Below are 11,078 nucleotides of genomic sequence, written 5' to 3'. Positions count from 1 at the left end.
AGTATCATCTATTATCTATATGAGGTCAATTCAACATCATTCAGGATACCGGCATAGAAGCTTGAATTGTTATATGGCGCGATCGGAAAGTGAGCTAACATCATATTGCTCCTAGTCCGCCTCCTGAATACGAAAATATAGACCTTGGCTTCATAATGGTGATGGCTAGGGCTTGCAGTGGCCAAAGGTGTCCATACATTGGGTTTAATGAGGGTTAGGATCAGTCGCGTGATACAGCCTGCTGGAGTGCGTAGGAGTGCATTTGAGGGAAGAGGGCAGGACGAGGAAACTTATAGGCAACCGTCAGGCTATGCGAATGGGATCCGAAACAGAATGCCCACATTGCAGGAACGATCGACGTATTTGCTCTTCATGTCATTGGCCTTGTCCCCTGTAGGTCCTATGCATGACCCCCGTTGATCGTCGCTTGGCGCCGGAGGCCCGGAGGGGTTCCGCCTCAGGCTGACTGCACATCAAACTACCTAGATACTCATTATTTCGGGAGGGACTGTAATATCGGAGGAAGACAACCCTCAAGCACTAAGATGGAGGGATAATGTCCAAACTTCGAAAAGGAATTATACTACAAATTAGGGGAAAGTTATTTAGAATCTTGCGTGGTGTTAGGATATGTATTGCCTAGTCTGACAAGAGGCCATACTTCTATTGAGGGCTCCCATCATTTATTTTATAGGTTTAGATAGCAATCGCTGAAGTATCTCTAAACCCCGGTAGTCTAGTTGAATTTGGCGTTGGGCTGTGATGGAATTTATAACTAAAAGGTCCCCGTTATTCCGACTCGGGAACGAGACATGAATTTTTTTTTTTATTTTACGTTGCCCCTACTGACCACGATGGTAATGTTATAGCACTATAAAAACGCGACCCAATCTATTCATATATATTTACTTTCCATGCACAAATAGTCTCTGGTTCACAGGCTCAAAAGTCTTTTCGCGGGGACCACCAATCGGCTTCCCAAAGACCAACTGGGCCTTGAGACTCCAATCCGCAGGAATCTTCCATTGTTCGGCAACGTGGGCATCAAACATTGGGTTGTAGTGTTGGAGACTACATCCAAGCCCTTCTGCTTCCAGGAGCGTCCAGACTAGGGGGTTGTTCATCAGCAATGTACTTAAGGTCTTGTTGGGCTTTGACTCACGCGCATATTGATGCATGGCACTGGCATGTTCAGACCCTAGGAAAAATCAGTCCCCAGAAATGTATCAGGATGAGTGTATATGCTCCGGTCAAGACATACATTGCGGAAATTTGTCCATTAGCATCGGCCACTTTTCTTCTAGTGGCCGTATCGGTGCAGGATCTTCATAGAACAGCACCTATTCAAAGTGAGTTGACATCCTACAAATTATTCCGATAGAATAGCGGCAATACTCACAGTCCCATATCCCCCGCGAAACATGGCGATCCGTGGCTTGTAGACCTTGTCAAACACTTCTGGAGAAACAGTTGAGCTGGCGACTTCATATGCAATATTCCACAGTTTCTGGTGCTCATCCTTGAGGAGCACGATCAGCCGCGATGTCTGGCTGTTAAAGGGACTTGGGGTGTGCCGAACAACGTCGGTAAGTAATTCCTCTAGTCGATCATCGGAGATAGTCGATTCATTAGTCAGGGCATAGATGGTCCGACGGTCTTTGAAGCTATCGCCAACGCTCTTCGCCATTTTGTATACTAAAAGAGATTGATTCGAGGACACAGTGAGAAAGGCAGATCGTGCAAGAGAATGACGGGCACATGGGAAGGGTGCTTGAAGGAGATATAGTTCTTCATGAGTATCATCGATGAGCATAGGAATGGGGGCCGGATTTGGGGGCTGAGCAGGCCTCACAAGCCAAGCTATTTTAGTGTAAGACTATAATTTCTTAATATTACTGTAGTGTCGACCAAGCGTAATACTTCGGGCAGGGAGTAAGCCCTAAATCCTGATGGCGCTTTGATTGCGTCTGTATCATCGCAGAAAGGTAAGGATCAACTCCACCAGCCAATTTGACGCGGGACGAGAAGGAGGCTTATACTCCGTAGGTAGAGGTTTAATATTCCATGGGTATCCAGGTCAATAGGAAACAATCGAACTGCGCAAAAGTGTGTGAAGCGGTTAATGAGGGTTGTGGATTAGGAAGCGATGGGCATTCCCCTCAGGAAGAACTGGCATATATATAGGGTGAAATAATCCATAGTATGGTAAAGATGTCTAATATTGGCTACAGCCAGAAGAGTAAGAGGACGAAGTGTTAACACACGGTACCTAGAGTAAATAAACGCGATGGCAGGCGACTGGCCGCCAATCAACCAAAAACAAAAGCAAAAAGAAGTGGTCCCAGGGAGGCTCGAACTCTCGACTTCTGAGTTATTAGCTCAGCACTCTAACCAACTGAGTTATGGGACCAATTGTTGGAAAAGATTTCTTGTAATTGATAATAGAAAGACAATGATTTTGGGCTTGGACTCTCATCAGTAAAATCCTATGTTCCTTGTTAGTTTTTTTCTTTTTTTTTGTTTCAGTTATATTTTCTGAGCAGAATATGAAGCTCTGCGCTCCGTAAATCAGTTCCTCTGGTGTTTCTTCGCCTTCTTTTCTTTTTCACTAATTTGATATGGTTATGTTGTTGGCGCTCCATCTGTCTAGGTTATGTTCACCCTTTATATATAATCTTCGCGATGAATGTGGCGTTGAATTGCGCGTCTGATCAAATAAATTATACTAGACCATGCCATCGGTGGCTGGAGCTCTACTACTATGTACCTCAAACGGTAATAAAAAGATATAAGATATATCTACCAAAGTTGGAAACTCGTTTTTCCACGGTGGGTTTCCTTCCAAAGCCGCCCCTCAATTCGGGCTTGGGGTCGCCTATGCTTCCGGATGGAAGATTACTAGTCAACTCTTGATTTTGATAATCTATTGGAGCCTTGTGTTCTGGATGTGACTGGTTGTGCAAGCAATACAGCCAATCTCCTATCGTAAACCGCCCGGATTTCAGTATAAAACCCCTACTTTGATGGTTTCTTCTCCCCAGACGACGTATCATACATCGACCAACCATCCGCATACCACTTATCCACAACATCTTAATTCATTCCGTGAGCAATCATACTGACCCCACGCTGCAAATTAGTAGGGAAGAACTCCATAAAATCCTTTACAGAAAGTGCATTAGGGTGATGATTCTTATACTCTCGGAAGTTGGCTCTCTCGGAAACAACCCGAAATTCTTCCGGTTGACTCGCAGTTGTGCGTTCGAGTGGGTCTACGGATTCCAATGACGCATTTTTTATGCCGTAATAACTGGGAAACTCGAAGGCCTGGGAAAGTCTTGGTATTACGCCATGAATGCTTTCCCTATGATACCATAAGAAGTGTCGAGCCAGTGGAAATTGGTACATTAGGTATACGCCGAACCATGCAACACCACCACCCATACATCAAACGCCCAAATCAAAACATCTTATCCACAACACTCGCTCCACGATCCAATTCATCGGCTTCCTTGCGCAGTACGTCGGCCCGGAATCGCCGGAACGCGTTCTCAATCCTCTTCTTCTGCTCCGGGTCGGCAGTGATGGTGCGAGTGCCACTAGCTGTTCCTCCCAAGAAGCCTACAACAACGAAATGAGTTGGCACTCTGTCAATAGTCCTATATGCTGCACTACTCCAATAATGCGAAGGGTTGGAGTTAACTCTTACCTAGCTCTCCACCCAAAAACAGTCCACCAGCAGAAGCAAAGAAATACGTAGAGAAATCACCAAATGTGGTTGGCTTTAGTAAGGGGGTGATATCCGGAATAGACTCTGTTCGCATTTCAATTAGTATCGCCTCAAAGACCAGCATTACCTATAGGGTCACGGACCTGTCCGACCATCGGCAAACACCACTTGTGTAGGTCTCTCCTGGGCGCGGAAAACATCATAGAAAGCTTTGCGCGAGCTGCGCAGTCTGAAGGCGACATATAGACCCAACCCAATTCCTACTGCGGAGCCAATGCCAGTCCAAAGGGACACTTTCGAAGCTGCAGACTTCAAGGTATCGCGGTCTTCCTGTCGCAAGTCGTGCTGAAGGTGTTCGTCAGCCAGACGGGACAATTCGTCGCTGCGACGATTGCGGAAGGTAGCGAATGACTCGGACATGTTGTAAGAATTAGATTCTGACGTCGTGCAATTAATTGATAGCCTGAAGGATCAATGGAGGACGTGTCTGGGTATAAGTTTGAGAAACTCGTGGGGAAGTTCCCATGAGGGTTATATATGTCGATGACGTCATGGAGACATCCCGGTCACATGTTCCGGTGCCTGGTGATTATCGTTGTTGCCTGATGGCCTGATGGCCCCCAGGCACTGATTTTTACTCTGGGGGTTTGGCCCCAACAGCCTCAAAATGCGTGTTCTTTTCCACGATAATCAAATAAGATACAGCGGTGATGGCCTTTCCTCCAGCTTCTGCTGGGCCTAATGCAGTGAGAGCCTATATCTCTGATATTCTCGTCGCTAAGCATGACGTGACCGCAGACTTTGCCAACGAAGTAGCTAGTCGCTGGCAATTAGGTCGACCAAACGACCTGCGCCATGCATCTACCCGGACCTTCGAACGGGTGTTTGGAAAAGACGTTGGGCATTTTCTCTACCGAAGCGTCCAAGAGGATATCAGGGAACAATGGTACAGCTCTACCGCCGGGGTATTTAGTTCCTGTATGTATCTCTGCCACGACTGGAGGCGAGGATACTAATATCAGTTCAGGGGTGTTAGTCTGCTCCGTAGTGCTCTCCATGTTCTTTCTCATTCAGGCAGCACGCGCAAGTGTATCCTCTACGGGCGCTGGTAAGCTCAATATCTCGTCTCAACGCAAACCGGCACCAGCTGACTGTATAGCCGCCTTGCGCTATGCCGGGCTGGCCTTTGGACCGCCGATGGTCTTTTGTGGAATTCAGGACCAGTATAGTCAGTGGCAATTTGCTCGACTTTTCCTTGGTGGCATTGTATGCTTCTTGACTTTTCTCGCGTTTCTGGTCGCTTCCACAGACGAGCGTGTGGAGAAGCAGAAGATAGAAACAGAGGGCCGAAAGCAGGACAAAGTGGAACAGAAAGAGTAGTGGAGTTGTTGCGTGTTTTCCATATAGAACTATGTACTGGTGAGAACTCTGCATGGTCTGAGAGATGTTGGTTATATATCAAGAAAACATCAGATGCCCTAGGCGTAGGGAGAAACTACCCTCTGGAGCTTGGCAGATCATAGCCCTCGTTATGTAAGGCAACCTGGGAGATATACCATGATACCCCTTGGGATATTCGAAGAAAATAACTGGGATAACTTCCTGTGGACACTATGCTCTGGTTCACTATCAAGGTCGCGAGAGCATAGATTGAATGAGTGTTATGCGAAATGTGCCAGTATGTATATAACTGGCTAGTGATGAACGGAGAAGAGATTCAATCTTGTAAAATTAAATATCCAGCACGGCGTCGTGAAAGTCACTCAGTTGATTCTTTGACTGATAGCCTGCACTTGATGAGTCTCCCCCACGGCCCCACTTTTTCCCAGCGCCCCTCGCGGGGTCATCGCGAATCCAACAAAAATAGCTTTGTGCATGACAGCACTAGCAGCAGCAAGCAATATGCCGGACTCTAAATACACAAAACCGGTGATTCTCTCACGATGCACCCTGGTACGTATGGCATCCTGGCTAGTGTGGCGAGTGCCATCTAACAATCAGGCATAGGACACCAAAGAAGCCGAATGGAAGAGATTAGTCAAGACAACATATCGCGATCCTAATGGTGTGCAGAGAACCTGGGAGTCCGCCGAGATGCAGGTAAAGCCCACCCTTGATGCTATTAAGCTCTTGATGGAGAGGAGTAGCTGATTCAGTCGCACAGACTCGTCCGGCGGACAGTGACTTCGACGGAGTCAGTATCGTAGCCACCTTGAACAAGCCAACAGGCCCGGAACTGGTTATGCTAAAACAGTACCGACCCGCCCTGGACAAGGTGGTCATCGAGATTCCCGGAGGCCTGATTGACTCCGGAGAGACCGCAGAGCAATGCGCGGTGCGGGAGCTCAAGGAGGAAACTGGTTTTGTGGGAGAGGTGGAGAGGATAAGTAGAACTCTGTTCAACTGTGAGTATCTAACCTGGCATATCTCGCTATGGGAGCTGCATCTAGGCTTCACTAGGAAGAAAAATTGACGGCTTGATAGCTCCCGGATTCTGCAACAACAACTTCAAGCTCGCTTATGTGAATGTGGACCTGTCCTTGCCGGAGAATCAGAATCCCAGCCCAGAGTTGGAGGAAGAAGAGTTTATCGAGGTCTTCACGCTCCCTATCAAGTCACTCTTTTCCGATATCAAGGGGCTCGAGAAAGAGGGATTCGCCATTGAGACTCGGGTCGTTGCGCTCGCGGAGGGTCTTGAGCTGGCCAGGAAGTGGAACTTGTGAGTAACTAGAGAGAGCTCGCATTTGTACGGTAGAAGTAGACGATTTGCTTTGCGGAGGGCAACATGGCGTTTGTTGGGAAATTGACTGGGTTGATATCGGTCGATTGTTCATACATCGAAGAGATATAGTAGATGTCCCATACTCCAGCCCTGGAAGACATAGTATTTTATTGACAGCTACAGGGTGACTTTACAAAGGGAGGCTTCGTACCTTAAGATGCACTTTACATCGCCCATACTTCAGGCTCTTCAGACCCAAGTCCCACGTAACGCAGCCGTAAATTTGGTGGCCATCAAGGATTTACAACTATGTGAAGCGAAAAGATTCGCATAAGGAAATACGCGCGAAAGCCGGCCCAATGTTAAACTATGGTAAGCTCGGGTAATTTGAATATATTTACATTTATTTTGTTATATATATTTTTGGTGGCAGTCGGTGCTGCATGTCGGACGAGCGCATTTGACTCTGGGTAATTGATTCCGGTGGATTGAGTTACCAAATACAGTAACCCTTCCGGCTGAAGGAGCAAAAATCTCCGGCGGAGCCCTATGCATCGTTGCAATATAAGTAGGCCCCTTAGCTGCTACATGAATAGATAGCGTAGCAGTCTCAAATTCTCATTCTACAGTTTGTTTGCTACTACTGGATAACAATCAGTCTATTGTCTATCAAGATGTCGTCCAACACGATCGCCGTCACCCTCCTCCAACTCGCAAAAATGATCGACCACTCCCTCCTGCACCCAACGATGACCGATGAAGACATTGTTGCTGGTCTGCGCATCGCCCGTGCGAATAATGTTGCAACCGCCTGCGTGAAACCATACCTCATCCCGCTGGCCAAGAAAGAGCTCGCCGGTAGCGACGTCCTCGTTTGTCCGGTGATCGGGTTCCCTCACGGCAATAGTACAACGGAGATCAAAGTGATTGAGGCGACAGCAGCAGCTAAGGCAGGTGGTGACGAGATCGACATGGTCGTCAATGTGGGCAAAGTCCTGGGCGGCGATTGGGATTATGTGAAGGAAGAGATCCGTCAGATCAACGAAGCGGTTGTCGCTCATGGTGCCATTCTCAAGGTTATCTTTGAGAATGATTATCTCCAGTCTGAACACATTGCGACGCTGTGTGAGATCTGCACGGAATTGAAAGTCGCCTTCGTTAAGACCTCCACTGGGTATGGCTTTGTCAAGCAGAAGGATGGGTCATACAACTATCGCGGAGCGACGGTCAAGGACCTCAAGCTCATGAGGGAGAAGTCGGGGAAGGACGTCCAGATCAAGGCAGCCGGGGGTGTGAGAACATTGGATGATTTGCTGCATGTCATGAGCTTGGGTGTAACTCGAATTGGTGCCACGGCGACCGTGGCAATTTTGGAGGAAGCCAAAAAGCGTGGAATTGGCAACGAACCGGTGGGAGTTTCCTTCAAGCCAATGGCTGAGGATAGCACGGGCGGGTACTGAGGTCTGTGTCCACTGATAAATGTAAATGACCACTTGAGCTTTCTTGTATAAAGTAAACAACACGAACCAGACGGATCAGAATTTCAGGCTTCCTAACATCAGGCAGACACGTAAGCCATGCAGATACTGAGTCCAACGATGTCCAACACCTGTTTCAAAGGGATCTGAGCTGAGACTTTAGTCACTTAAGTGACTTCGTTGCTAAACAATGTATCATCGATTGGATATGCTCAAGCTAGTCTGAATTTCTTGGACTATCTGATTAGATGGTAATATGGCCATTAGGGTGGAATATTTTCCAGGCCCCAAATCCACGTTTGCTCTAATATCGGAAAGCCTTCGTCGGTAGGGGGGCGGATAAGCGACGCATTATATGACTCTTCAGAATCCATTGATAATCGAGGGGCGTATATAGAGAGGGCTATTCGAACGAAGCATTAGTGACAGGAGTTATAAAAAACAACTCTCCTTCATACCTTGATCAAAATCATAGATGGCCTCGGATAAAGTCGGATCTTCCATATATTGCAGGGTGTTCTCGTTGACCATGTTGAACGGGTACGTAGAATTAGCCGTTAGAGTCTCTGATTGTTGGTTAGGGACGGGACAAGTCAAGTCGCCAGATCGCTGGGTATATGCTGCAGACACAGGAGCATCTGGTGCGGAGTCGAGCATTTCACTAGGATGAGGATGCTCGATCCATCCATTGTCTGCATTGTCACCTTCATTATCTCTGGGCCCCGAGAGTTCTATAGGCTTGGACACATCAAGCATCACATTCAGTTCCTTCTCCATCGCGAGCCTGGCTAGGCGCTGAAGGATCTCGAGACCCTGTGCGGCAAGGACTGATCGATCCGTGAGTTTCTCCTGAATGCCCATGAGACGATGCATCCCGACCTTGGTATCGCGAGACTGCGGCCCCAAGGGGTCGATACTGCTGAGGATTCCTAGGGTTACACCAGCCGTGAATGTGTGGATGCTGACAAAGGCCGCGGCATAGGTTTCTGATATGAGATCAACAATCGGGTGCGAAGCAATTTCGGCCATGCTCATAGCGGCAGCTCGGCAGGTCTGCAGTGAAGACCGAAAGGGGCTCATGGACCTTGGAGTTGACGCCGTGTAGTCCCTGGGTTCAGTGTTGGACTGTGAAACGACCTTGTACGACAGCAGCGGACGATAAACCAGGATCTTAGCATTTTCGTAAGCAAGTTTGAGAGTTAGTGCCTGAAGCTGATATATATGATTCTCGAAGACAGGTCCCGATGCACCAATATCCCGATCAACTGCCTGTGGTGAAGAGTAGCTAACATCCGCTGCAGTTATGTTATCCCACCGTAGCCTGGAGGGAACCTCTGAATTCCAATTCCGTAGCTTCATATCGATTGTGCGAACCCTGCCGATAACATAGGACGGGTCCAAGGTTGAGTGATGTAACCGTGAACCTTCAGCAGAATCCAGACGGACGTTATACAATTCAGATAATGCATCCTTGGTAATAACAGATAATTTCGACATGAAATATTTGTAGGACAGCAGACTCGCCTCGCCCGTGAGCGGCTCTTCAAAGGAAGAGGGTGATTGTCCAATCGGTGAGTTAAATGTTGGGTCCAGCGGCTCAACATCGCAGTCGGAGTCTTTGATACTCAGAGGGTAACCGTATGCCATCGAACAGAACGTTTCAATTTCATAGATGGCCCACCACGCTCGCTTTTTTGCTTCATTTTGCTTTCGAGCAGTGGTACTCTTCGGAGATGACTGTTGGGGACTTGATGACCTTTTGCGATGAAGGCCTAAGGCCTGAGCGATGCGCAGCCCGCAGCCGCATACTGGCCATGCCAGTCGAGGTGCACCATGATACAAATAGTATGTCCCGAGCAGCACACACATCTGTACGACCTCTAAGGAGCCTACAGAAACTATATCCAGTAGCCTTGTTCTCACAGCAGAGAAAATTCGTTCTTTGAGCTTATCTGGGTCAATGCCGTACGTGGTTAAGAGATGCCGGCGATGGTCCCCAATGTACTGGAGACCAATAGCGACAACCATCAGAAAGGTGCTAATGAATCCCAAGTTTTGGGAAGAACGCGAGGTCTGCGAGTTTGGTGATCTGTAAAGCTTCGGCCACCGCCGCCGGAAGTCATCTTGGTGAAAAATGAGCATGAACCAGTGTACTCGGTCAAAGTAGGTATCTACAAGCAAAGCTGCTGCTTGGTAGTCAGGCAAAAGTGATACCAGCTCTGCTACAGCTGATTGAGAGGAATAGGCCAATGATCTGATTATCGGAGGCAGGCGGCTTGGCGCTGGTGAGGAGCGGACATTATTGGGATTTCTCGTCGGGGTTTCTTCTCCCCCTGACGCGTCAGAGATAAGGTCGCCAAGCCCGGCTCCAGGAATAGCATTGGTTGCGGCCGATCCGGGCGTAGCTGCGTTGTGGAGATGAAATGCCTACGGGAGGGTCAGCCACTATCATAGCTAACAAGAGGGAATACGGGAATACCCCATCCACTAGAGCCATCGTGGAGCTAGAATTCCAGGATTGATGGGTACCTGATGCTGGCCGCTGATCATTTGTCCCTCGTGTACCTTCCCGACCTACAGTACTCGAGCAAATAACACGAGACTGAAGATGGGATCCACTGCGCGATGATGATATAGACTCCGCAGGTTCAACCATACGGATCCGTTTGGTAGCGGGCTCCGACTCCGGGGGTTGATCTTCTTGATAAACCCTCCACCGGGCAGGAGTCACCGGTTGACAATCAACACCCGCCCTTCTGCACAGCGTGCATGGGCGAGATACATCACACTATGCCGACAAGTTACTCAATGTTGACTCGACGGTTATAAGGGGGAAGCTGACTTTTAGTTTCTGGCGTCGACATCTTTGACAAGCACTTGAGACTTTCTTTTTGGCACTGCCAGCCATGCTTATTGGTCCAGACCGCCTGGGTCCACATACAGAAGAGCTATGAGTCTTTATCTTAGATGTTGAACCTGATCGGTGCTGAGAGTACACATTTCGATGTGATAGACAAATCAAATACCAACCGCCGTGTTGGGGTTATCTCGGGGCCGGAAGAATGTATTGATCCCATTAGATGCCAGATATATCAGGCGACATCACACTAATGCCTAGCCATCCTCAACAGTAGCTTTTGGAGATCGT

General features: G+C 48.2%; 6 protein-coding genes across 6 annotated transcripts; 3 read left to right on the top strand and 3 right to left on the bottom strand.

Annotated features, from left to right (window-relative positions):
• Nucleotides 1–905: 905 nt before the first annotated feature.
• ABOM_004910 (fatty acid repression mutant protein) lies at nucleotides 906–1,813 on the bottom strand (the record flags this gene model as incomplete). The annotated part of the gene is made up of 4 exons (XM_022532039.1): nucleotides 906–1,198; nucleotides 1,262–1,340; nucleotides 1,400–1,695; nucleotides 1,759–1,813. The coding sequence occupies 4 exons, from the start codon at nucleotides 1,811–1,813 to the stop codon at nucleotides 906–908; spliced, it is 723 nt and encodes a 240-aa protein (XP_022389879.1).
• A 1,647-nt stretch (nucleotides 1,814–3,460) lies between these two features.
• Nucleotides 3,461–4,150, bottom strand: ABOM_004909 (uncharacterized protein; the record flags this gene model as incomplete). Its single annotated transcript, XM_022532038.1, has 3 exons — nucleotides 3,461–3,621; nucleotides 3,710–3,814; nucleotides 3,874–4,150. 3 exons carry the CDS (start codon nucleotides 4,148–4,150, stop codon nucleotides 3,461–3,463), a joined length of 543 nt encoding a protein of 180 aa, XP_022389936.1.
• Nucleotides 4,151–4,440: 290 nt separating this feature from the next.
• ABOM_004908 (uncharacterized protein) lies at nucleotides 4,441–5,110 on the top strand (the record flags this gene model as incomplete). The annotated part of the gene is made up of 3 exons (XM_022532037.1): nucleotides 4,441–4,708; nucleotides 4,758–4,838; nucleotides 4,890–5,110. The coding sequence occupies 3 exons, from the start codon at nucleotides 4,441–4,443 to the stop codon at nucleotides 5,108–5,110; spliced, it is 570 nt and encodes a 189-aa protein (XP_022389935.1).
• Nucleotides 5,111–5,605: 495 nt separating this feature from the next.
• On the top strand, nucleotides 5,606–6,453 carry ABOM_004907 (UDP/ADP-sugar pyrophosphatase; the record flags this gene model as incomplete). The annotated part of the gene is made up of 4 exons (XM_022532036.1): nucleotides 5,606–5,683; nucleotides 5,738–5,830; nucleotides 5,895–6,135; nucleotides 6,215–6,453. The coding sequence occupies 4 exons, from the start codon at nucleotides 5,606–5,608 to the stop codon at nucleotides 6,451–6,453; spliced, it is 651 nt and encodes a 216-aa protein (XP_022389932.1).
• Nucleotides 6,454–7,126: 673 nt separating this feature from the next.
• Nucleotides 7,127–7,912, top strand: ABOM_004906 (2-deoxyribose-5-phosphate aldolase; the record flags this gene model as incomplete). The annotated part of the gene is made up of 1 exon (XM_022532035.1): nucleotides 7,127–7,912. The coding sequence occupies one exon, from the start codon at nucleotides 7,127–7,129 to the stop codon at nucleotides 7,910–7,912; it is 786 nt and encodes a 261-aa protein (XP_022389931.1).
• A 281-nt stretch (nucleotides 7,913–8,193) lies between these two features.
• Nucleotides 8,194–10,427, bottom strand: ABOM_004905 (transcription factor domain-containing protein; the record flags this gene model as incomplete). The annotated part of the gene is made up of 3 exons (XM_022532034.1): nucleotides 8,194–8,333; nucleotides 8,389–10,357; nucleotides 10,410–10,427. 3 exons carry the CDS (start codon nucleotides 10,425–10,427, stop codon nucleotides 8,194–8,196), a joined length of 2,127 nt encoding a protein of 708 aa, XP_022389934.1.
• Between the last annotated feature and the right edge of the window lie 651 nt (nucleotides 10,428–11,078).

Source organism: Aspergillus bombycis (assembly GCF_001792695.1).
Source record: "Aspergillus bombycis strain NRRL26010 chromosome Unknown contig00034, whole genome shotgun sequence".
Taxonomy (NCBI): domain Eukaryota; kingdom Fungi; phylum Ascomycota; class Eurotiomycetes; order Eurotiales; family Aspergillaceae; genus Aspergillus; species Aspergillus bombycis.
Note: the sequence above shows the minus strand (reverse complement) of the source record. Positions and strands in the feature narration are given on the sequence as shown.